The 26288-nt window shown below is 43.7% G+C and overlaps 2 protein-coding genes and 1 non-coding gene across 3 annotated transcripts; 2 read left to right on the top strand and 1 right to left on the bottom strand.

Moving 5' to 3' along the window:
• Nucleotides 1-1507: 1507 nt before the first annotated feature.
• Nucleotides 1508-5521, top strand: LOC117710258 (schlafen family member 2-like). The gene is made up of 3 exons (XM_034505013.2): nucleotides 1508-2793; nucleotides 4017-4130; nucleotides 4947-5521. Exons 1-3 carry the CDS (start codon nucleotides 1542-1544, stop codon nucleotides 5498-5500), a joined length of 1920 nt encoding a protein of 639 aa, XP_034360904.2. The 5' UTR covers nucleotides 1508-1541; the 3' UTR covers nucleotides 5501-5521.
• Nucleotides 5522-12585: 7064 nt separating this feature from the next.
• On the top strand, nucleotides 12586-12776 carry LOC117712233 (U2 spliceosomal RNA). The gene has a single exon (XR_004607288.1). It is a non-coding gene; the product is annotated as a U2 spliceosomal RNA (small nuclear RNA).
• A 4111-nt stretch (nucleotides 12777-16887) lies between these two features.
• LOC117710052 (protein SLFN14-like) lies at nucleotides 16888-24046 on the bottom strand. Its single transcript, XM_034504565.2, has 4 exons — nucleotides 23020-24046; nucleotides 21653-21784; nucleotides 19509-20223; nucleotides 16888-18019 (listed from the first exon to the last, which is right to left on the bottom strand). Exons 1-4 carry the CDS (start codon nucleotides 24044-24046, stop codon nucleotides 17197-17199), a joined length of 2697 nt encoding a protein of 898 aa, XP_034360456.1. The 3' UTR covers nucleotides 16888-17196.
• Nucleotides 24047-26288: the final 2242 nt, after the last annotated feature.

Raw genomic sequence — 26288 nt, 5'->3', positions numbered from 1 at the left:
AACTCTGAGAGTCCTTTATTATTATTATTATTACTCTGGGTTCGGTTGTTCCTCTAGGATGTTTCTGGCTAAGGTGTCTGTCACTCTGAGTTCAGTGGCCCCTCAAGGATGTCTCCAGATACAATGTTATGCCTCTGCTGCTCTAGGTCCAGTGGTCCCTCTAGGATATCTCGGGATACACAAGAGCAGACCAGGTGGGTGTCCGCTTCAGGCACCAGGCCCAGGCAAGGGGCAGAAGGGGAGTGGTATTCTGCAGGGGTGGGGTTTGGGTGTCTGCTGGAACCTGGCCATTCCCTGCACCCAGTTATTCCTCTGGGGCAGGAGTAGGGCAGTGTGTGGGTGTTCTTACCTGCCGCTCTGGGTCCAGTGGTCCCTCCAGGATGTCTCAGGATACACAAGAGCAGACCAGACAGGTGTCCGCTTCAGGCACCATGCCTAGGCAAGGGGCAAAAGGGGCCATCCCATTATTTTGTTCTAAGTTCTACCACATGGTTACCTGGTCCTCAGTTTCATGTAACTGTCATCCATTATCTGGGCCAAATCTTCTCTTCCTACATCTATTTCTTTCCCAGAAACATCCCTCTCCCTAAAGGATGACCCACTTTATCATCTTGCCACAGCTCCTTGGACATGGGCCTTTTTATTGACAACCAAAACTTCTCTATATTGCACAAAAGATTCTCTCTACACAAATCACTGAGTGTCACTCAAATTTCCACAAAAGAAGGAAGGAGAAGGGATAGTACTACAGGACATAATCACATTAAGGAAAGTCGAACCAATCTCAGATAAATCTCATACCTTTCCTCTCAGTTGTGCTTACAATAGTTTATATACTATACATCTGTGCAACTGTGTGTGTGTATAAAACATGAAAGTAGAGATGACATTGTCTAAGGGAATATAGGGAAGAGATGGCATAGGGACATCAAAGAAGGTTAGGTGGGACATCATACTCAATGTACAGCAAACACTTATGTTAAAAGTCTTTCTGTAGGGGATGGAGAGTTGATTCAGTGGTTAAAAGTGCTTGTTGCCCTTACAGAGGAGCCATGTCCAAATCCCAACTATCACATGGGACCCATAACCACCCATAACTGTAGCCTTCAAGTTCCCTGTATAATACAGTGCCATGGAGGATGAATACACATAATGAAGTTTATTAATTCAAAACAAGTACAAGAGGAATCATATACAGTCATGACAGCAAATGTGAAAATTACAAGGTACACAAATTACGGTAGTCAGTTCAAAATTGTCCCAGCATTCCCTGTCCTAGTTGTGTTTTATTGCTGTTGAAGAGACGCCATGATGGCAACTCTTACAAAGAAAGACACTTAATTGCAGTTGGCTTAAAGTTTCAGAGGTTCAGTTCATTATCATCATGGCTGGAAGCAAGGCAGAGTGAGGTATGCATGGTGCTGAAGGAATGGAGAGTTTTACATCTTGAACCAAAGGAGGGGGCTTTCTTCCGTGCTAACAGGAGCTTGAGTAGTAAGACCTTTCAAAGCCACCATACACAGAGACACACTTCCTCCAACATGAACACACCTACTCCAGTAAGGACACACCTCCTAATAGTGCCACTTCCCATGACCAAGGACATTCACACCACCACATTCTCTAAGCAAATGTCACGTTTGTCCCGCACAGTACGCATCCAGAGCAGCTCAGATGGTTGGACTCTGTGTGGTAAGGCAGAGCTGGCTCCAACTGCTTGGGTCCTTCTGCAATGGCTCTGTCTGTCTTGCAGGAAAGAATTTCATCCGGGAAGCAGAGACAGTGACTGGAAAATGAGCATCGCTGTCGATCAGGACACAGACTACGCTGAACTGGTCCTGTCTATAGGAGAAATCACACTGGGAGAGAAGGATAGGAAGGCAATGAATGATTGTCAAGTGAGAAGAAGAGAGGCCAAAAAGTTCACGCAGGCTGTGTGTACCCTGCTGAATTCTGGAGGGGGCGTGGTCAAGGCTCATATTAAAAATCAACACTACAGCTTCACCAGAGATGGAAAAGGACTGGATTTGGAAGTTTTCTTGCCTGTTATCGTGCCATTTCCTCATAAATACCTAGACTTCATGCAGCACAAAGACTACTTTTTCATATTTGTGAAAGCACGGAAGCCGAATAAGAAAGGCCAGGGGATCACCACTGTGAAAACCAACTTGTACAGGAGAAGCATCGCATCCTCAGATGAACTGAAAGCATCTGAGGTGTGGCAGTTCCTCCAAGTCAGGCAATATTCTGCAGAGAAATCAGACTCCAGACAAAGTTTACCTGGAGAAAGTGTCTACAATGAATTACTAAATCAATGCCTTACCTTATTTAACAGAGACTGGCTTACCTATGAGGAGAAATTCTGTTTCACTAAATCCCCATATTCTGAAGTAACATTGACTCCTAAGGAAAAGATTTTAGAGACTGTTTCTGCATTTGCAAACACTGACGGGGGATATTTGTTCATTGGTTTGGATGGCCAAAACCAGAAAATGATTGGTTTTGAAGCAGAGAAGAGTGACCTCGAGCTTCTAGAGACTGAAATAGAAAAGGGCATCAGACAGCTGCCTGTCACTCACTTCTGTGAGGAGAAGGAGAAGATCACGTACACATGCAAATTCATCGAAGTGCACGAATCCGGAGCTGTGCGTGGATATGTGTGTGCGCTCAGAGTGGAGAGGTTCTGCTGTGCAGTGTTCGCTGCACATCCTGAATCCTGGCATGTGGAAGACAGCTGTGTGAAGAGGTTCACCGCAGAGCAGTGGGTGAAGCGCCAGATGGATGCCCCAGCAGGTTGAGGAACTGAGATTAATAATGAGATTGCATTGGGCTAAGGGGGTTGGAAGATTGCTTTCTGGGCTTGGGCAACCTGAAAACTCCTCACATACCAATAGCTAGTTTATCGATCTCTAGTTACCTATGGAATGTATACTCACTGCTTTAACTACTGCTGTGAGCTGCTTCCTTCACAGGTCTGACACAGCCTGCTTCTCCAGGAGCTGGAACTGGAGCAGGGACAGGGAGGAGCCAGGCCTCATAATTCCCTTCAAGGGTCTTGTCACCTGCCACAGCAGGTTAAGCTGACATCCCTGCCAAGTCTCAGGCCAGGGGAAAATGCAGCCCTACTGTTTGCAGCAGAACAGTGGGAGTGTTGTCCTGTCCTAGCCTCATGGCAGGAGCATTTCCATCAGAAAGCTGAGCAGCACAGCCTTGCAAGGACACTGTCCTTCCTGCATCCTGAACTTCACACATCCATGCAGAGTTGCCTGTCCAGTTCCTCTTGTCTCTCTCTCTCTCTAGCTTGCTTGTCCCAGTCTCCTGTACAGCAAGGCTTCTGTAGTCCACCCTCAGGTACCTCTGCCTTAATCTCAGTTCACTGGTTTCATTCTGGGTTAGGACATGAAAACCTCATGTGAACTCACACCAGAACCTTAGAGTCACTGCAAACGTGAGCTTCTCAGACTCTTCACAAATTCCTTCCTGACCAGCCTCTTGCTTTCTAGATTGAACTGCTTTTAATATAAACCAAACCTGCTGACATTTTTTAGTTGAGAGAATGCTTACCTAGCATGCAAGAAGCTCTAGCTTCAATCCCCTGTACTGCATAAAACCCTAAAACTAGTCATGGTGGTGCACTTGTGATCCAAACCCTTTGGAGGGAGATGCAGGTGGATCAGAAATTCACAGTCACCCTTGGCTACATAGTGACTTTGGGACCAGCCTGGGCTATGTGAGACCCTATCTCAGTTTTAAAAATCAAATAAACACAAAGTAAAATGTAGCCATCTAATTGTTAATGCTTTCAGCTACTCATAGAATCCTTTGTACAGCTGTGTTTTATTGAGGGTAGTGTAATGCAGTTCAGTGTCATCAGAGTCTAATTTGGTAGTTTCTTTTTGACCTTAAAATCTGACTTTCTTTTCTATTAAAAACACAGGGTTCAATTGAGACTTTTAATGTGCTTTTTAAGAGTTATTGGATTTATGGGAAACTTAAAATTACCTTTGTCTTCTCAGGTTTTTCCAAGCAAGATAAACTCACTCTTCAATCAAGCAGACTGCCACACAGTCCCCGCCACTGCTTTCCTTATGACACTCCTGATGGTGCTCAACAGGGTGCTCTCCTTCCAGGTAGTTTCACTGTGGCTGCTTGGTTGGTCGCTGTGACTAGGTTCCAGCCTAACCGGGCTCTGTGGTGAAAGGTGTCTCCAGGCCTCCTGCACTGGGGGTGTTACTTGATTTCAATTCTCTTGGGGAACTTGGTGTATATACACACACAAACACACACACACAGACAGACACACAAACACAGTGGGTAGCACCTGTTAACATGTGACAGTCTCAGATAGGGAGATAAACAAAAGAAATTTCCTCTAATTCTAACCTGCCAGGTAGAAGGTGATAGCATCCCTTCAAATTCCTTTCCTGGATACAAGACTCTGAAGAATTATGTACTACCCTATGGATACTGGCACTGCCAGTCTGGGCTCACCAGGGAAGCCTAGCCTCCCTTGGGGTTCTTTCTGAGGCATCCTCTCCCCATCCCTGGAGCTGTGGGAATGTGTTCTCCTCCCTCCTCTGCTCTGTGCAGCCTCTCCATTTCTCCATGCTTTTCTCCTATTTACCACCTGACTTTTGTCCTCAGCATTAGTCTGTCCTTTGCTCCCTGACTCTTCTTCATGAAGTTCCCCAGCACAAGCCTCTGATGCATCCTGTTTTGGGGACTGTGAGTGTTCAGCTGCCTCCATGGCTCCCTCTTTCCAGTTTGTGTCTACATCCCCCTTGTACCTGTCTCTTTCCAGTTCTTGAATCAGTGTTTAGTCTCTTGGGTTCACCTTCTGGGTTGGGATGCAAAGTGTGGGACTTACACACTGCTTTATGATGTGTCACACACGGCATTCTGGGCATTTCACTTTTGTAATTTGTTATGTTTCTTTTCTTGTCTAGTGACATCTGGAAAGGTGATATGCTCTTCAGAAGCACTCTGCATGAACCTGTTCTCACCACATGAAGGCTATGAGCAGTTACTCTGGACAGAGTTGAACTCGCTTTGTAAAGGAAAGCTGGTCATCTCTAAGAGCTGGGCTTTGGATCTGGGCTTGCAAGAGAAGCAGGAAGTCATCTTGGATGTGCTTCATATTTCCCAGGACAGTCTCCTGACCCTGCACGGCTTTGTCTGGGGAGATGAGGACCTGGAAGACGACACTCTTCTGAAGGAACTAGGCTCTAAGTTAAAGGGCTATTATAAACAGACTGCCCTAATATTAAAGCAGACATTGGTAAACCACGGTGGTTACACTGGGAAAATAGGTATCATAGTAAAGATAACGTACTTGGGTCATAAGGCAATGTGTCTTTATGATTCAAGTTCAAAAATACGTTACCCCATAAATTATTATCTGACAACCGAGACAGTAAGGGACTTAGAAGAAGCTGTTGATGAAATCTTAAAGATGTGCTGTTATAGTTTAATTTTCGAGAAATGTCTTAACATATGCTAGAGCCTGGCTTGACATATAAAAAAAAATGGAGTAGGACACAATGATATTTCACAATATGTGGATGATAATATTCTCCAATTGTATAAAAATATGGAAAATGTGGCTTTGAGGTTCATAGAAACCGAATTCTGGAAAAGGGATTGGCCATTGGAGATGGCAATGACAAACCATAGCATTAATAACGTCTCCCTGAGATGTGCGTGTGGCCCATGCCTTTGATTCCAGCACCTGGAGGGAGGCAGCTCATCCTGGTCTATGGAAAGAGTTCCAGGACAGCCAGAGCTATGCAGTGAGAGCCTCTCTCAAAAGTTATTAATTAATTAGCTAATTAATTAATTAATACATGTCTCTTCTTATCTGCATAGCCACTCCTTCTCGCTGATGAAATGCATGGTGCCTTTAATGCTTGGGAGACACTCTTCCTAGAGAAGTCAGTAAAGAAAATGCTGAAATAGATGGCATGATACGGAAACGTTTTTGTCATGAGGTTGCTATCCAGCCTTGTGTGTTATTGCTGTTAAATACTTGATTTGTATGTGAGAACCTGAGGAAAGATTTTCCACATGTCCAAAATCACAGAACCAAAGGTCAGAGGATGGGGAGACTACATTCTGACTGCTCACAACATCATATATTAAATACAAGTGATTTCCAGAAAGGTCAAAAGATATGGAAACTGAATAAAATTATTTTCTGAGGAGAGTACATTCTGTCTTAAAGGCAAACATTGTATCTCTCGGACGTAAAACAGTCCACTGGTCTTTGGACATGCCAGCAGTCTCTATGGGGCTATAGCATGGCATCTATTTTTCTATTTGTATGATCATTTCTTATGAAGTATTGGTAACAGCATTTTAAGATGTTGATATTGTTTGTTTAGGGTTTGATGTGTTGTATTTTTCACGATTCTATCGCCGTGTTGTTTGTGCTGCAGATAACACCTGTAAGTGTATTTACAGCATTGAGTTTCCATGGGAATATTATGCTTTAACTGAAATGTTGGTATTTCCTTCATAATGTATGAAATGTCTTCATTGTACATCTACATTTGTGAAGGATAACATTTCCCAACATTTGCCCTCAGTGGCTGTTCTATATGCGGTGGTAACTGTTGTGACTTATGATGGAGCTCATCAGAAGACTGGTTGCCCTTCACGATAGTTCTGATGACTGGGACTGTGAGCTGGGTTGCTCACAGATGCCAATCATCTTTAGCTATATTCTGTTCTGATCTATTTCTTTATCTCATGTGTCATGGTAATTGCACTCCTGGGAGGGGCTGCGAAGGAGGAATGAATCTTGTAAACCTTCTGTCCAATCAAATTTGTTAAATAAAGGCTACAGCCAGTGATTGGGCAGTGGAAGAGGAGTGGGAGGAGCCAGAGGCAGGGAAAGGAGATAGGAGGAAGAGAGCCATTGGAGTGAGGGGAGTTGGCAGTTGGTGGAAGCAGGGGAGTTGGCAGTTGGTGGAAGCAGAGGAGGTTGGCAGTTGGTGGAAGGCGAGAAGACGAAGGAGACCTTGACCAAGGAAACCGCAAGTTGTTAAGAGCTCTCATAGCCGGGGAATAGTGTAGTTTAATGGTAAATCTGCCCAATCTAGGCATGCAGCATTCATTTGATATTTATTGACTTGTGTCTTTATTCTATGGACTCCCTATGGGCAGGAGATTTACCGCAACATTTATCAATACAATTTATTTTAAAAATCTACATCATTTTTCATCTACTCTGTTCTCAGATCTATGTCTTTATGAATACAATTGTATCTTTCTTTGATGAAGCTTCATTTTTCAATCTGGGAAGTTATACTTAACAAAATTTGGATGCCAAACAAATGTTCTGCCATTTTAATATGTTTCTAAAATAATTGATCTTTACAAAACATTATCAAATTCTCTTTAAAAATTCTTACTGTTTTTCCAGGACAATGCTTCCAGATGTTTTCATGACTTGGGATTATGGTTTTCAGAATTGTGGCTTAGAACTTTGAAGACCAAGGAAGGAAAAAGACATGTTATCAGAGCTGCATGAGCACCTCAAGACATCTGTCACAGTAGCTGGACTAGAGGACGCCCTACCATTATGCATCCACACAACAGCCACTGGGGCTGAGACATGTTAGAACACTTGAAGATGGCGGTGACATCAGTGTGATGTCATGAGAGTAGGTGGAGTACATCATGGACTACGTAGGAAGTTGTTGGACCCTTGAGGCTGCAGGAACTCACGGGAGGATCATTGGCAGAGTTCACAAGAGCAGCAGCTGTCTGCTTAATGGCAGTCTCTTTGGGTGACAGGTCAGGAGCTGGATTAATCTAGGAAAATAGGAAGCAGCTAAAAAGATAGCTGTAATTGTGTGGGGAAGAGAAGTGGAACAGGAAAGGGACATGGAGTCAGTCGAGATTACATGCTTGGCTGGAGGGTCAGGTTTTCAGGCTAATTGGAAAGCCTCAGTTGAAGAATTATGTGTGAGGGACAATGAGATGGCTCACAGGGTAGCGATATCTGCCACCTTGCCTGAAGGCCTGAGCTCCAGTCCCAGGGATCTACATCGTTTGACCTCATCCGAGGCTTTCCTTTTGCACAGCCCGGCACGCTTGAATGATGTTTTCCCATTGGAAACTCTAGGGCTACAGATTTCCTAATCATTATGGTTGAAGGGGAAGGTGGTTGTAGTAGTTAGGGCTTCAGTGCTGTGAAGATACCATGACCATGGCAACTCTTATAAAGGAAAATATTTAACTGGGGCCGGTTGACAGTTCAGTACATTATCATCATGGCAGGGAACATGGCAACAGACAGGCAGACATGGTGCTGGAGAAGCTGAGAATTCTACACTTTGATCCTCAGCAGCAAGGAGGAGACATCGTGCCACACTGGACATAGCTTAAGCGTAGGAGGCCTCAAAGCCTGCCCCCACAGTGAAATTCTTCCTCCAAAAAGGCCACACCTACTCCAGCAAGGCCACACCTAATAGTATCACTCTATATGGGCCAAGCATTCAAACACATGAGTCGATGGTGGTGATTTCTATTCAAAACACCATAGTGGTTTAAGGGAAAGAGTTAAATGGGGAAGGGAGGAAAAAAAGATGAAAGAGTAAACAACTGAAGCAAGGATTCCAGGAAAGGAATGGTCAGAGTCTGAAATGGAGCTTGTCTTAGTTAAGGTTTTACTGCTGTAAACAGACACCATGACCAAGGCAACTTTTATAAGGACAACATTTAATTGGGGCTGGCTTACAGGTTCAGGTTCAGTCCATTATCATCAACGTGGGAGCATGGTAGTGTCCAGGCAGGCATGGTGCAGAAAGAGCTGAGAGTTCTACATCTTCATCTGGAGGCAGACAGGAGAAGACTGGCTACCACACGGTTAGGAGGAAGATCTTAAAGCCCATGCCCACAGTGACACACTTCCTCCAACAGGGCCACACCTCCAAATAGTGCCACTCCCTGGGCCAAGCATAGTCAAACTACCATAGAGCTCAAGAGGGAAGACAGAATTCGGAGGGCGTTTCTTACACATGGGAAAGGTACAGGTAGAGAGACAGGCCATGACTAGATCATAAAAACTGTAAAATGACAAGATGGTCATCCTTCTGACCTGACACAAAAGGTCGATTGCCTCAAACAAAGGTCTAGTGAGCTTTTTCTCCTGCCAATAGGGCCCTTCCACCACCTGTGGACCTGTGGTGGATAGCCCTAGCCTCTTGTTGTCGTGGTAATTCCACTCCTGGGAGGGGCTGCGAAGAAGGAGTGAATCGTGTAAACCTTCTGTCCAATCAAATTTGTTAAATAAAGGCTACAGCCAGTGATTGGGCAGTGGAAGAGGAGTGGGAGGAGCCAGAGGCAGGGAAAGAGGATAAGAGGAGGAGAGCCATTGGAGTTGGGGAAATTGGCAGTTGGTGGAAGGAGAGAGGTTGAAGAAGACCTTGACCTAGGAAACCGCAAGTTATTAAGAGCTCTCTTAGCCGGGGAATAGTGTAGTTTAATGGTAAATCTGCCCAATCTAGGCATGCAGCATTCATTTGATATTTATTGACTTGTGTCTTTTTTCTATGGACTCCCTATGGGCAAGAGATTTACCGCAACATGGACCAATCCAACAAGTTCAAGGCCAGACCAGCATGTGCTTACCTCTAACTTGTGAACCTATTATTCTTCCAGTCATTTCTCAAACTGAACATCCTAAATTCGGTCTGGAAAACCATAAGAGCAATCAGACATCAAGGAGAGACCGGGCTTCAGCTTCTTGAGTGCCCCTTTGCTTTGCTAAGGGTCTTTGGTTTTCTGTCTGCCTTACTCTGTGTATTTCCTCACCCCTAAGAAAAGCCTCTCACAGACTGATTCTGCTACTGCTGTCTGCTGTGTCTGAGATTTCATGCCTTCCACCCTCCCTGTTGTGCTTCCATTTTTCCCCTGCCATTAATTCTTTAACTGACATAGAAAAGGAACCCCATTAAGACCCTGAACTGTAATACAAGCAGAGGTGGTCAGAGTGAACTATCCAGGGTAAGAGATAGCTGTGTCACAGATAGGTGGCAGAGGAAGTTGAGACTTCAAGGCTCTTAGTGGTGGGTTAAACATGCTTTCCTTTGTGAGACGGGCATGGACTTTTGGGAACTAGAGTAGCTTGCTATAGTCTGGACCTTGAGTATCACTAAGAGTTGCATGTTATAAAGGCCTGTCCTCCAGAGTGATGCTAACTGGGAGTGTTGGGTTCTTGAGGGTGTGTCCCTTATGGAGACTCTCAAAAAAATTCCTTAATACTGTAAACAGAGCACAACAGAAGTTTGTTGTATGGTCTCAGAAGATCTTGAAGGGAAGTGGGCAGCTTTGGCCCCTTCATCTCTTCACCTTTAGCCATAAGATAGAGAGCCTTGTTCTGTTCACTGCCCCGCCCCCCACCATGTGCTGCCTCCAAAAGTACCAGGGTCCACTGGACTCAGACAGGGACCTCCAAAGCTGCAGGCCTACACAACTGTGTCTTCTTCTGCGTTTACATCAGAGACTTGCCACCGTGACAGCAAGCTGAAGTTCACACACGGGGCTACCGAGAGGAGCTCACATGTTTACTATGTGGAATCTTCTAAGGAGAGAGAAGACAAGACAGACATGGACTCTTGATGTCCTCCACTGGCCATCAATAACTGAGTAAAACCAGGACTAATGATGTTGCCCTAAATTTGAAGAGAAACTATTCCAAGTAAAATCAGAAGGAGGCCTATTTATGTGGAAGAAACTTACCAGTGTGAGAGGAATAATGTCCTAATGTTGTGGGGTAGTCACCAAAGAAGATTGCTCAGCCATGGGTTTAAGCCAATAGAGTCTCTATTAGTGGGTCAGAGACTACACTAGATGTTCGGGATCCCAGTGTAGCACCAGCCTTCTTCAGGGTGAGCTTTTAAACACAAAAACCAAATCCTGGGTTGACACATTTCAGTTAACAAGAACAGTTAGTCAGAAGCAGAACTACAGAAGCTGTAAAACAAGGCTAGTGTGTTTTTAGACTTTCCCAGAACGATACGGACTTTGATAGATTCGGCCCTGCGTTTCATTTTGGCAGTTGGTGCTGTCTCCATGCTGAGTTTTACAGCCCGAGTGGTACTTCCATCATGGAGTCAGTTGTGCTAATATGTGTGGTGGTTTGAATAGGAATGGATTCATGTGTTTGAATACTTGACACTATTAAGAGATGTGGCCTTGTTGGAGCAGGTATGGCTTTGTTGGAGAAAATGTGTCAAGTGGGAGCAGGCTTTAAACTTTCCTATGCTCAAGCTACACCCAGAGTGGCCCACGGCTATCTTTTAATCAAGATTTAGGAATCTTGGCCCTCTAGCATCATGTCTGTCTGCACGCTGCCATGCTTCCCACCATGATGATAATGGACTAAACCTCGGAAACTAGAAACCAGCCCCAAATAAATGCTTTTTATAAGAGTTTCCTTGGTTGTAGTGTCTTCATAGCAATAAAACCATAACTAAGTCAGGAGACCTACTAAAGTCTGGGGTTCTGTTACACTAGGGGTCCCTGAAAGCAAGAGAAAAGAAAACAGAAAATAACCAGGAGACCTGAGCAGTGTCCTTGAACGTATATGAACTTCACCACTTCCTTCCCGAAACCCCCACTGTACTTTCACTGAGGAGCCAGGGCTAGCCTGGAACGCTGGGTTACCCCCATGGACCAGACTGTGTGGAGTTGATTAAAGGTCTTCGCCATAAAGCCCAACCAAAAGTGAGTGAAGGAACTGTGTCAGGTGTGGTGGCCACACCTTTAGGATGGCGGGGCCAGGAGGATTTCCGAGTTTGAGGCCAGCCTGGTTGACCTAGCAAGTTCTGGAACAGCCAGGGTTACAAAAAGACTGTATCTCAACATATACAAGAGTGGAAGCTGGCTGTTGAGCTAGGCTGAGATAGGAGGATCGCCGAAAATTCCAAGTCAGTCTGGGCTTCATGGGCAAGACGACCAAGGAAAGGAATGAATGAAGAGCTTAGGGGTAAAGGGCAAAACCCCAGAAAATAGGAAAGGAGCTGAAATTCAGAAAGCCCATTTCCAAGGCTCTGTCCACCCCTTGAGCAGATCAGAATTTGTATTCCCAGGGGTCATTCTCAGGAAGGGCACCGGCCCCCTCCCCTCAGTCATGAATCTCATTTCAAGGGGAGCCGCGATGCAAAATGAACTAGATATAACAGGAGTCGGTGGTGGGGAACCTCTTGTGGTGGGTGTTGCCAACTCTAGGTCCGAAAAATTGCGAAGAAGAATCTGGAAGCACCGGGGTCCTCAGTCGTCTGTCCAGAAGCATTGTGATGATATTCTGCACCACAGAGATGGAAGGATGAAGGCGCGCTGGGCGGGGCATGCAAATGCGACATGGCCCTGACTCCCGGAATTCTGGGGAAGAAAAGAGCAACGAAAACTTCTCTTTTCTTCCTTGATTTTACAGTTTTTTATGATATAAAAGTTCTGATCATGATAGAAACTGAGAGGTGGTGTCCAGTTCATGTTTATCGACACGTGAGGGTCTGTCACCGTGAGGTAAAAGTGTGTGTATGAGTTAGTGGTACGAGCGTGGGCGTGTTGAATGTTATCGCTTCTCGGCCTTTTGGCTAAGATCAAGTGTAGTATCTGTTCTTATCAGTTTAATATCTGATACGTCCTCTATCCGAGGACAATATATTAAATGGATTTTTGGAAGTAGGAGTTGGAAAAGGAGCTTGCTCCGTCCACTCCACGCATCGACCTGGTATTGCAGTACCTCCAGGAACGGTGCTCCCCTTCGGGGGTTATAACCCTGGTCAAAAAAAAAAAAAAGTCTTGCTATTATTTCTTCTTCTTTCTTAGTTTCCATTATTGTTTCTGTGTTTCAAGGTGTATTTTTTTTTCACTTACGGCTTTGTATGTGGGTTTGTTTGGTCTCTTTGCCAATCTGAGACTGGCTGGGTTCTTTCTCTGGTGGTGTTCTTGTATTTTTGATTTTTGCTTAATACTATAGAGAAAATGTAGTGTTTATAGTCCATAGGTCTGGTGGTACAAGCAGATTTATATAGCTACTACCCAAACAGGACCACAAGTACAGAATCAGGCAGTTTAGGGCTATAGCTAGCTCAGTCATTGAGTTTATAGTACAGAGAGTCTGAAATTGAAGGTATATAGCACCATACTATGTTTGGTGTAAACCATATTATTTTTTTCTAAATATTTCTTTTTAAATAGCTTTTTAAAGTTATCTTTGTGAACAGCGTCGTTTTTTCTCTGAAACTGTACTTCTGCAACATCAAGATTAAATGATTCATGCTTCTACCCACAATTGTCCAAGTCACTTCTTTGAGGCTCTGTTTTTGAGATGTGATAGTACACAATTTTATAATCAGAGGCATACACACAACCTTGGTCAGGCTGGTGGTACAGGCATACAATCCTAGTCCCTGGCAGTTACATAACAAGACCTTGTCTCAAAAAGGGAGTGTTGGGTGTGTGTGTGTGTGTGTGTGTGTGTGTGTGTGTGTAATGCAGCAGGGAGACATTAAACCACTCAGTCTGCTTTTCCAGAGGACCTGAGGTTTAATTCCCAGCACCTATGTACAGTGCCTTGGAACCAATTGTAAATACACTATATGTAAATACATACACACATACACATAATTAAAAATAAATCTTTTTTAAATGAAGTGCTAGGGGTGTGGCTCAGTGTTAGAGGCTTGTGTAGTACTACAAGGCTTTTTTGCACTAGGGTCAAAAGCAAATCTAACACCACCACCACTCAAAGCTATAAACTAACAAATGACTGAGTATTCTGTGCCCTTCCCATTGATAGAAATAAGGTGCTTATTTCTCCATCTCACCTTTTCAATCCAACAACCTTATTTCCAGGTGTTAGTGACTATACCAGAAAAAGAGTATATACACATATACATACGCATGCGCGCGCGCGCGCGTGTGTGTGTGTGTGTGTGTGTGTGTGTGTGTGTGTGTGTGTGGCAGTTCATTTCTGAACTCTCCCTGTCTCGGCACCCATTGCTCTCCTTCAGCTTGTCTAAGGGACTTTCTCCTGTCCCCACTAGCAGGTAAACTGGGGGTGTCATGCTGGTCATGTTGAGAGTTCATGAGTGCAGCTTCCCTGTTATGTTTCAGGAATGTAATCTAGATATTACTCATCTGTATATTTACATTCCTACTCATGATTTTTCCTGAAGCCTTCGATTTGGGAGTTGTATTGCAGGTATATCAGGTAGGGTTGGCACCTCCAGTTACTTATTACCTGCATTTTGAACAGTTGTAGATCTTTGTAACAGTTCATTTACTACCCCAGAAGCCTTTTTGATGAGGGGTAGGAACTATGCTTATTTGTAAAAGGATAGCTATTGAGAAAACAAATTATAATTTATATTAAAATTATATTTAATTATAATTATTGGTTTCTGAAAGTAGCAGTAGTAAGTTCTCCCCGGTCTACAACCTCTCTAGCTATGGTAGTTGACTAGGTTTACAGAACTAGACATGAATGCCCTCCTGTTGAGCAGGCCTTACATCCAATTAGACAGTTGTTGGTAATCCCTAAATAAAGGAGTCACTATTGTACCATTGTGGGTACCTTGCCGGGCCAGCTATTGTTGTGTGTAAAGTCCTACCATTTACAACAGGGTAGGACTACCAAATGCATCTCTCCCTTGGCGGCTTCCATAGCATCTTCTGATACTATAAGAGCCAGTTCAGGGAGTAGACTTTCAGGCCAGTTCCAACTCAGTTCCTCCAAGTTCTGTGTCTTGAGTGCATGACACCTTCAGCAATAGGGTCTAACCTTCTAATTCTAGGGGGCAACCAAGGGCAACAAGCAATAGCCTATATTGTTTTGAGGGGGTCTCTTGGGATCCCCTGAATAATAACTCAAGAAAACTCATAGTTCTCATACATGATTCCGTGTGTGTTCATGTGTGTGTTTGTGTGTGTGTAGCCAACAGAAGGTGGCTATCATCCTTGTAGCCATCTTGAGTGAGCCATATACCCTGAAAAGAGACTTGATTACATTAGCCTACAACAGCTGAGCACACTCTGATAACATCTTGCTTTAGATACCCAGGATTTTCCCTTGGGTTTGTGAGACTTAAAGGTGTGTGACTTAGAGATCAGATTTAGAGACAAGACCTAAGGGCATGATTAAAGTTGTGACTTAGAGGCCTGGCTTAGAAGTAAGACATATAAAAGGCGAGAGGCAGACGAGAGTTCAGAACAATTTGGAGTATCAGAATCAGACACTTCAGAGAGACACTAGGAACTGAGAATAAGACACTTCAGAGAGAACAACTTGGAGTTAGTTAGTAGGTATTAGGCACTTGGCACTTGGAGGAAGAACTTGGAATTAGACATTAGGCACTTGGCACTTGGAAAAAGAACTTGGAACTTGGAGGCACTAGGGACTAGAAGCTAGGGACTAGGAACTCAAGACTTGGGACTTAGAGAGAAGAAGAGAGACTGAAGAATAAACGGGATTGAATCACACTCTGTCTGGTCTCCATTCTTCGATTCCGTCCTCACTCTCTCTCTTGCTGAACACCGACCCATAGATCGGAGTAGCTTGGGGCAATGTGGGCTCTGACAATTTAGCCCCCAAGGTTTTTGGCAGTGCGGGTCCCAACATTGACAGAACGGTCCGAGACATTTTGGCCTCCAAATGTGGGGTAGTGCAGTTCTCAACATTTCTGGCCCCCAAGCATAGGGCAGCTCGGGCCACAACATTTTTGGTGCCAACGTGGGGCAGCTCGGGGCCGCAACACTGCTGGGGCATACAAGGGTAGCACTATAGGTAGATGTGAAGTACTGGGCACAATGACACTGTGACAATGCTCTGCAAAAAGTTACACAGAAGAAGCAGCTCTGTAGAATATAAAATTTATTGCAGAACTTGCAATGTGTGTAAAATATTAAAAGGCACGGAAATAAGCAAAAGTGAAAAAAAAAATACACCTGGGTCCTGAGATGTTTAGGAGCCTTTTCTTTTCCCATTTCTGAAGCCAGTGTGATCATATTCTGTTGCCCTCCAACAATGTGTTAGGAGCATCACACCACAAGCATCTCTTTATCTTGATTATTTTATTACACTAGTTGTAGCATTATAGAAGTGTAGCAATACAAGGAAAAAGAAGAGGGAAGAGAAGAGAAAAAAGGGAAAAGAGGGGGGAGAGAGAGATTGAGATGGAGAGAGAGAGAGGAAGGGAGAGGGAGAAGAGAAGAGAAGAGAAGAGAAGAGAAGAGAAGAGAAGAGAAGAGAAGAGAAGAGAGAGTATACTTGGATTGGCTGATTGGTTGCCAGGGATTCTTCTGTTCAATCCATCCTAGCACAGCAGGCCACAGGTTCAGGTTCAGGCTGCCCTTCTAGCTACTCTGACTGAAAGGCTCTGCTCACACCACTTGGTATGTACAAATTAGCAAAACACCCCTAGTCCACTGACTAACATAGTTCACACTGTAAAGAAGCTGAGTGACACTTTCACTCACATGTTTGTCTTCTGTGACCTTAGTTAGCAGAAAGCCAACCCCAAGAGGCTAATCTAGACCTGATGAAAAACAAAACAACAAGGCTGGCCCTGTAAAGCTTGAGCCCCACAGCCACCATGAGATGCTAGCCCAGGTGCTGCCTGCCTGGCCCTGTAAAGCTTGAGCCCCACAGCCAGCATAAGATGCTAGCCCAGGTGCTGTCTTCAAGACACCCAATCCAAGTAGTTGGTCTAAAGGATATCCTAGCATCACTCCCAAAACAGCTAAGGACCAGGGAATGCATTAGAAAGGCTGGGAGTCAGAGGCGTGATCAAGGATGGGGTCAGGAGAGGAAGTAAATACAATGGAGAGTCTCAGAAATGGATCCTGTCTGAGGGCTGCAGGAACTCCCTGGAGCAAAGAATTTCATAAAATTGGCATTCTGTTTTAGACTCTTTGGGTGACAGAATGAAAGCTGGATTGAGATGGGAAGATCGGAGGCAGAGAATCAATCAATCATACTTATCTTGCCACTGGGAAAAAGAAGTGGATTGAGCAAACGGTCCAGCCGCAGCAAGTAGGGTCACCCATTCCCAAAACACATCTCTGCGGCTCCAGGTCATAACGATGTGCCTTCATTCATTCACTTGTAATATTAAAAAGGAGCCACCACCCATTTGGGAGGAGGGTGTTCTTGTTTGGCTTCCTGTATGATTTACAATAGTTTCAGAAAGCCGTCCTCCCTCCATACAGCAAGTAGAGGTGTTTAATAGCTCTTGAGGCAAAGCAGAGTTTATGAACGCCTTCTGAGTGCACAGATTCGGGACTAAGCCCAAACACAATATTCCTTACCATGCCTGAGAACTGCTCGACACTGTCTAAAATGACCCCATCAGCACAAACATCAGCGGCGCTGTTGAAGGTGACCTCCGTTGTCCCACGGGCCATTGCTCTTAGCAACACATCCCTATACTGCCCTCTGTCTTCCCATCTCCTGTACAGAATTGCTATGTCTTGGGGCAGATAGCCCTCTCGGAATAGGCTGTGACATTTTTCTGCCACATAGTTGGCTGTTTGTTCTGGTGTCAAGTTAGCCTTGATCTCACACACGCCAGGCAGAGCCCGTGCACACATCACTTCCTCATAGGGAGCCTCCTGGAACATTGCCAGGGTGTCTGGAAAGCCGCTGGAGGGAGGGTTTTCTTGCATCCTCTTCATTTCAGCTTTCATGACCTTAGCAATTTCCACAGCACAATGGATCTCACTGGTGATCATTTTTCGAGGAAACTGAGCGGAAGGAGCTGGAAGGCCACTAACATCTGCGTGACGGATTTGGAAAGGATCCAGAAAAAGCCAGAGGATCCCGTGGTGAAGGTGTTCGTTTGCAGGCCCGTTTGCTCTTGGATGGGTGGTGCTCTTAGCCTTCATGTACCAGTCACCATGTCTGCTGCAGAAATTCTCAGTTTCATCCATCACTATGTGTTTAACCTTTGGGAACTCTTCCCTCATGAAGGTTCTCCGGGTCACAGCTCGGCAGGTGGCTTGTTGCCTGTAACCAGGAAGGAGAAAACAGGGTCTCAGGCATAGAAACAAAGAAAACGGGAGCTATCCATACTCTTTGAATTGGAAATAGAGGCTAATTCTCCTTTGCAGACCAATCCACTAACAGAGGAAGTACAACCAGAGAACTCTGCTTCCAAGGTGCCTGACAGAATGCAGAGTTTAGAGATTGTTTGGTTAAATAAATCTTTACTACAAAATAATTAGATAGATAGTCTAGTGGGTTTTACCTATAATCCCATCACTCAGGAAGCTGGGGATCCTGAGTCCAAGACCAGCGTGGGCTACATAATGACTATAGGTCAAGCTGGTCTACATAGCAATACTTGATCCCCCTCCCCCCACCCCCCCAAAAAAAGGAAACCTTGTTATTTCTACTGGTCCAATTGTGATGCTTGGCTGCTAAAAGAAATCTGAAAAGCAACTCATGCATGTTCCTACTTCTTTAGCTTGCCCTTTTGGAATTAGGGAACCACCTCTTCCACCTTGCTGTGCCCTTTGACCTTGCTGTGCCCTTTGCCTAACGGGGCCCTCCTCATCTCATTTACTTCTATTTGGTTTTTGATTGCTGGCTTGATCGCTTGTTCTCACTTACTTTAGGCTGGTCTCTAACTCTCAATCCCCTTGTTCAATCTCTCAACGCTGGGATTACTCTGTCACAGCTGGCTCCCTAATGATTTAAGAGTCAAGTCTCCTTCCCTGGAGAGTGACCAGTCTCCAGATGTGTGAGGCAGGCCTTTATTATAATACCAATAACACAGCACTTGCATTGTTTATATTTAAAGTCTTTGTTGGTTTTGTTCCTCTGACATTATATTAACACCATCTAACATAAATGTTGCTGCTCAATAAGATTTTTTGAATAATTATAACCAAAAAATGTGAATTTGCCCTCTTTGGTAAATTGTACAATGTCCAACTTAATTGCTACACTGAGAGCTGGCAATATCAGTCATGTGGTTAAACGGTTTTTGCTGGATTTTTTTTTATATCTGGTGATATTTTATAAACTAAGTCAAATTGTATTTAAATTTAAATTCTTGCTAGATAGTGACTAACCAGACAACCAAAACACTAATTATCCAGCAAAAAGTTACTTAAAGTAAGACAAGTTCATTTCTACTTTCTTTAGATCTAAGGCCACAGACTGTGGGAAAATGTTTCTACTTCTATATAGAGTCTCAGATGGACCTGGAATCTCAATACTCAGGAAGCTGAGGCAGGAGGATTGAGTTTAAGGCCATCCTGAGCTGAGGAGAAAGTCTATCTCAAAAAACCAAAAATGTCAAGCGTCGTGGCGTGTTTGGGATTGACCATGATAAATTCCTATTCTAGACCTCAAGCACATCTGTGGTTAACTGAAGACTATGCTAACTTCCACAGTGAGAACGCATTGCAAAACCTTACACTCAAAACACAAGTTACTCTTGTGACTAAAGAGACTTTTTTTTTAAAAGTTTAGATGGTAAAATTCTCACATCACAAAATCCCTTAAGGAGTCATTTTCACAAACATAGAGGATCTCTTTTGGTTTGCAGTGGAACACATCCTTAATTTTCTCCACCATCTTTATGGCAAGAGCTGTCTTTCTGGTTCCCGGGAGGCAGTGGATGAACAGTTCCCGGGTTTCCTGGAGGTTCCTGGAGAGGGCGTTAGCTTGCTCTTCTATGCACTGCTTGAAGAACTCACAGCCCAGCTGGTCACTCAGCACGGATCTGGAGCACAGTGAGACCAGCACCAGGCCCTGTAGCAAATCCTCCACTTCCGCTCTGCTGGACAGCGCGTAGGGTCGGGGGTAGTACACAGGGGGCTGATCAGGTCCAGACTCTCTGCTGGTCAGGTATATCACCCTTGGAATGACACATACTTTGCCCGTGTAGCCTCCAAGGGTTTGTAGCTGCCTCTTTAACTGAAGGGCAGTGTTTTGAGTATAGTCTGATCTTCCAATCCAACTGGGGTCTGTTAGGATTGTATAGAGCACCAGAGGGCTGCCGACTGCTACCAGGAGAGCATCACATAGGACCTTCTCATCTCTGGATAAACCAATATCTCCAGCCCAGCTTCTTGAAAATATCACAACGCCCTGAGAACAAGGGTGTGTGTGTGTCTTCAGTAAGTCTTCCAGTCCTTGGTGATCTGAGAACAGCTTCTTACAGAGGGATTCTGGCTGAAACTGTAGGTTTCCCTGTGTCACTGAAAATTGAGGGAATAGAAGTTACCAAAACTTTAAAAAGCACAGGGCTACTCCTGTAATCTGGTAGAAAAGGACGGCTCTAGCCTCGGAACCATGTTTTTCCTGTTGTGAAGAGAACATTCCTGAGGCAGTTACAACAGTTTCTCTGTCCTCACAACTCTAGCTCTAAGGGAAGTTGTCAGGGAGAGGTCTACACAGAACAGCTCCCGGAGCCCTTTCTGGTCCCAGATGTCCACAGCAGCCGGGAAAATGCTCCTTTTTTTCTCAGGGCCTTCTGTGAGGCTTGTGCTTTGGGAGAAGTGAGAATCTTCTTTTAGAATAGCAATTCTTAGCCAGAAGTCTGAAGACATTTTATTATGTGCATGCATGTGTATGTGCGCATGCGTGTGTGTGTGTGTGTGTGTGTGTGTGTGTGTTTGTGTGCGTGTGTTCAGTATATGTAGAGGTCAGAGGACAACTTCCAAAAGTAGGTTCTCTCCTTCCACCCTGTGGGACCCAGAGATTGAACTCAGGGTATCAAACCTGCTGGTAGGCTCCTTTACCCATCCAGGCATCTCACCAGCCAAGACAATGTAGGGAGACTTTCTGATTATTACAACCACCAGGAGGTTCCTGGCATCTAATGACGAGAAGCGAGGGATACATGCCTTTAATCCCAGTATAATTAACAGAACACTCCCTCTGTGATGTGATTCAAATGTGAGTAGTGCTGAAGCTGAAGAAAATGTACTTTAGAGTGCGTATGTGCACCTCTGATTCCCTCTGTATTAAAAAGGCGTGACAGTTCTCCTAGGATGGAGACCCAAGGAACTTCAGCACTTTACCTTTTGAAGAATAAAAGACGTAAGTGGTTAGAATTCAATGCATTTGGAATTGTAATAGAGATTGAGGACTAGGATTTAAGATATTTTTCTCTCTCCGTGTGTGTGTGTGTGTGTGTGTGTGTGTGTGTGTGTGTGTGTGTGTGGTACTTGGAGGACCATTATGTCTGCTAAGTCTTACATTTGACATTCCCTGAGGAAAATGATTTGGATTACATCCTATTCATTCCTTCCAGCCTAAGTGTCTTTTCCAATGCTCAGTATCACACTCAGGACCTGGTCCACGCTCTACCACAGAGCTATGCTTTATTTCATAAGATGAGCTCCTCAGCTGAAATGGAGAGGGAGTTCGTGAATCTGGGCTGGGTGACGAGACCCTGTCTTTTTTTTTTTTTTTTTTTTTTTTTTTTTTTTTGGTTTTTCGAGACAGGGTTTCTCTGTGTAGTCCTGGCTGTCCTGGAACTCACTCTGTAGACCAGGCTGGCCTCGAACTCAGAAATCCGCCGGCCTCTGCCTCCCAAGTGCTGGGATTAAAGGCGTGCGCCACCACCGCCCGGCTAGACCCTGTCTTAAAAACCAAGTGAAAACAAAACAGAGATGTGCATACCTGGGAAGAAACGGCGCTGCAGGGTCTCCTTATATCCCAGGACTTTTGTGAGATATGCTGGCCTTTTCGGTGCAGACAGAGCTGGTGACATCAGGTGAATGCCGTCATTGGTGGTGGGAAAGCCGAAAGGATCTAAACAAGCATACAGAAAGTGGAAAAAGTCATAAGTGAAAGAACTCTACCATTGTTCTTTCTCCAGGCAGCAGGTGTGTGGTCCTGCACTACCACACACAGCTGTGCATGACAGCAAAGGATGCTGAGAACTGCTCTGTGGGTCTCAAGTATTTTACCTTCCTGGGTAATTCATTTCAAACAAGTGTCATTTCTATCTCTCATGAGGTGATGATTCCTGAGTTTACTTCCAACCCTAAATGTTGGATGCCAGGTTACCTGTAAGAAGAAAGAGAAGGGCGGGGTGGTGTTGGCACATGCCTTTAATCCCAGCACTGGGGAGGCAGAGGCAGGCACCTCCAGGAGAGATGGAGAAGAGGAGAAAGTTTTGGGGGCTGTAAGCAGCCATGTGGCCCAAGAGGGCAGCCCAGGCTGTAAGGATGGTTACAGTTGATTGTAGTCTTCATTCAAGGTAAGATGGAACTGAACAGGGAAGGATCTCACTGGGGAAACAGGAAATAGATCAAATTTCGGACAAGGCAAAGGATGATGCATGAAGTCTCTAATGACTGACATCACGGGGAGCATCTGATTCTGCAAGCAAGTCAGTGAGTGGATTTGTGAGTCTATTATTGGTTGACTAGGCATCACCAAGACTGACTCCAAACAAGATGTAAAACCACCAGCGACCCTCCTCCCTCAGAGTGGCCCCCTACCCCAGAGTACCTGCTTTTGCCCCATTTCTCCATGTTGTGAGGCCTCAGGACTGCAGTTTAAGACATTTGCTCCTAGATTTACTGAAATGGTCCAGATTTGTCACACACACATGCACATGCGCACGCACATACAGTTTCCCTGGAAACACATATTTACATGTGTCATATTTACATGGTGTTCTCTAAAGATTGTTTTTCCAGTGAAAGTATTCTATTTAGACAAGGAAAATCAGCCAATTTTTGTCAATAGGCTTTTATAGTGGGGGAAAAAAAGGGAGCTAGCTAATTCATGGCTAATGATATATGATAACTTGCTCCCAAAAGATTGAAATCCATTCTTTTTTGATTTCAAAAAGATCAGATTCAGAGTCTTTGGAACTAAGCATATTAGAAAAAGAACACAGCTGTAAGAGAGTATTTATAAACAAAGCACATTTCTGGGGTTTTATTTTTAAACTAAACTAGATAACGGGATACCCTTGAAAGGAAACAAGAGGGCTGTTGCCCTCAACCTCAGCAATGCTTTCCCTCTCCTTTTACCTGACTGAATATCCAGCATCATCTCCACCCACTGTGGAACCTTCAGCCTTGTGACAGTATTGTTCTCCATGATCCAGGAATCTGGGTCCTCTGCAAACACGACACAACAGAAGGGCTCTACTTGAACCACACAGACAAAACCATACAGGACCTCTTTTTGGTAAACTTTCAAAATTTTGGTTGTGAAATTCACCTTGGGCTTTTCACGACAGAAGTGGTATGTGGGCAACTTTGCTATGCAGTTTTTTATTTCTGTTTTTAGTGAGTCGGGGTTCACCTTTTCTTTCTTACATCCAAACACTTCTTTGCTCTTATCATCAACCCCAATGATTATGTATCCCCCCTGAGTATTGGCAAATGCAGAAACATAGTGAGCCAGTGTCTCTTTAATCCGAGGGACAATCTTTTTGGTGGTAAACCTTTTGAACTCAACATGTGTTGACTCTGTGAAGCTAAGCTTCTCCTTATAATTGAGTTTATCTTTTGTAAGAAATTCCAAGGCACACATCTTAATATCTTCCTCTTCCTGAACGGTTCTGCTGAGGATGTGGTCTTGAGAATGTAACCTAGGGGGACCTCTTTGGGCTCTAGACTCTTTCTCTCTAAGAAGCTCTAGGGCACTGCTGGCACACAAGTTGATGGCAGAGGTCACATCTCTCTGATATAAATTGGAGCGTAAGCTGCAAATCTTCAGTGGAAGGCTGGAGGCATCTGGGCTCCATGACTTCACAAAAATCAGGAGGTCATGGTTCTGTTGCATGTAGTCCAGGTGTTTCTGTGAACCCGATGGGAGGAGCTTTTGAAAGGAAGTTTCCAAATCCTGCCCCAGCCCGTGGCATCTGTAACTATAGCTTTTGTCTCGGATCTCGGCTTTGATCACACCTCCCCCAGAATTCAGCAGTGCGCATACGGCCTGGATGATGCTCGAGTTCTCGTGCCTTTTCAAACAACTGTTGGTCATCTCCTTCCGGTTCTCTTCTCCCAACGTCACTTTGCCCAGATTCACGGTGATCTCCGCATAGAGCATTTTCTGCACTCCCAACAATAACAAGAAGGTGTTACTAGAACTAACCGGGACAGACATGTTTTGGTATTAGTGAGGAGTTCAGAGCACAAAATATTTTCTTCAAGGATATACATTTTTGGAGATATATTTTAACATTAGACATAATCTTTTCAAAGATACGTAGGTGGCAACGGGAACTGGTCCTCCAGCCTTCCCCACGCTGGACAAGCGCTCCTCCACTGAGTCGCATCCTCAGCCTTCACCTTGCTCACGGTTTTCAGACGGGTCCTGCTGTCTCAGACTCCTGAGGCGTGGGATTGTGGGTCTTTCTCACTGGCCACCAGCTTTGGAAGTAACCTTCGCTAGCGTTGTTTTTGGACAGTTTTGTCAAACAGACTTTTCAACAAGAAGAGCCATAGATTAAAACGGGAACATTATAGTTTCCATAATGGAAAAAAAAATACTGAAGATTCCATCCCATTTCCACTTAAAGTTGGGAAGCAGCAACACTGAGTCCAGTTATAAGGGGGTGGGTTAGTACAGGAGCTAAGTGAGTTGTTAAAGGATGTGCAGAACTAGAAGCTGACATCAGTGACTCTATTCAAAATTCAAAGGGCTAAGAAAAGAAGTGGGAAACAGAGGAAGTAGAGTTTGGGGTTGTGTGTGGTAGGTCTTGCTATGAAAATAAACATCAAGGGCTGGAGAGATGGCTCAGTGGTTAAGAGCACTGCCTGCTCTTCCAGAGGACCTGAGTTCAATTCCCAACAACCACAAGGTGGCTCACAACCATCTGTAATGAGATCTGATGCCCTTTTCTGGTGTGTCTGAAGAGAGTAGCGTTGTATTTACGTAAGATAAATAAATCTTTAAAAAGAAAAAGAAAAAAAAGAAAGAAAGAAGAAAGAAAGAAAAGAAACATTAAGCTAGGCATGGTAGCACAAGCCTATAATCCTGGCACTCAGGAGGCTGAGGCAGGAGGATTAAGACTTTGAGGCCAGATACATGGGTACACATTTGTAATCCCAACACTTGGGAGGTGGAGGCCAGAGGATGAGCAGCTCCGAGACATCCTTGGCTATAGTAAGTTCAGTGCCAGCCTTGACTACATAAGATCCTGTTTCAGATAAGCAAACAAAACAGGAAGTATATAAACTCATACTATATCTATATATATATATATATATATATTCTATATTATATATAATATATATTATATATATTATATATGTATTTTATATATCATATATATTATATATAATATATATAATATAATTTATATATATATTATATATATAATATATATTTTATATATTATATATAATATAGAATATATATATATTCTACTCTTATATATAAATATATATATTCTATATTATATATATAATATATATATTTTATATATTATATATATATTATATATAATATATATATTATATATATATATATATAATATATATATATAATATAATAATATATATATAATAATATATATATATTATATATATAATATATATAATTATATAATAATTATATTATAATAATATATAATATATATAATAATATAATATATATATATTATATATATAATATATATATTATATATAATATATATATAATATAGAATATATATATATATATATATATATATATATTCTACTCTTAAAGGAATGCAATTAGTAACCAAATGCAGACATTGCTTTAGCTCTTCTCACATCATCTATGTTCACAGACTGTGTGAATTTGTCACAGACACTGTGATATGAGGCAGGAATTTACCTTTCTTTCTAGTTTTGCCTGGTACTATAGAGCCTCTAAGATTTGGAAAAGAGCCTAAGCCTTTGGGGCCTGTTTGCTAAATTGTGACCAACAGCCTTTTGTTTTAAGACTAGAGAACAGCCATCTAAATTAAAATTACAACTCTGAAAAAAATATTTCAGAAGGATCTCCTTTATCGGTTGGTTAACTGCAAAACAGAACTTTTGCTAACTAACTAAAGCCAACCGTGTTCCTTTGGGAAGGAGGACTCATGTGCTGTCTGCATGGAGAGGGTTGTGCTGTCTGCACAGAGAAGGTTGTACTGTCTACACGGAGAGGGTTGTGCTGTCTGCACGGAGAGGGTTGTGCTGTCTGCATGGAGAGGGTCTGCAAAGCTTCTTTACAGTCAGAGGAGAAAGTTGCCTGCAGCTGGACCTGCACCCTGACCTGTCACCAGCTTCCTCTTCAGTAACCTTCCCTCAAGCATGCTAGCATCACCTCGGCTACT

Source organism: Arvicanthis niloticus, chromosome 6 (assembly GCF_011762505.2).
Source record: "Arvicanthis niloticus isolate mArvNil1 chromosome 6, mArvNil1.pat.X, whole genome shotgun sequence".
In the NCBI taxonomy this organism is placed as follows: Eukaryota; Metazoa; Chordata; class Mammalia; order Rodentia; family Muridae; genus Arvicanthis; species Arvicanthis niloticus.
This window is presented reverse-complemented; position numbering and strand designations above follow the sequence as displayed.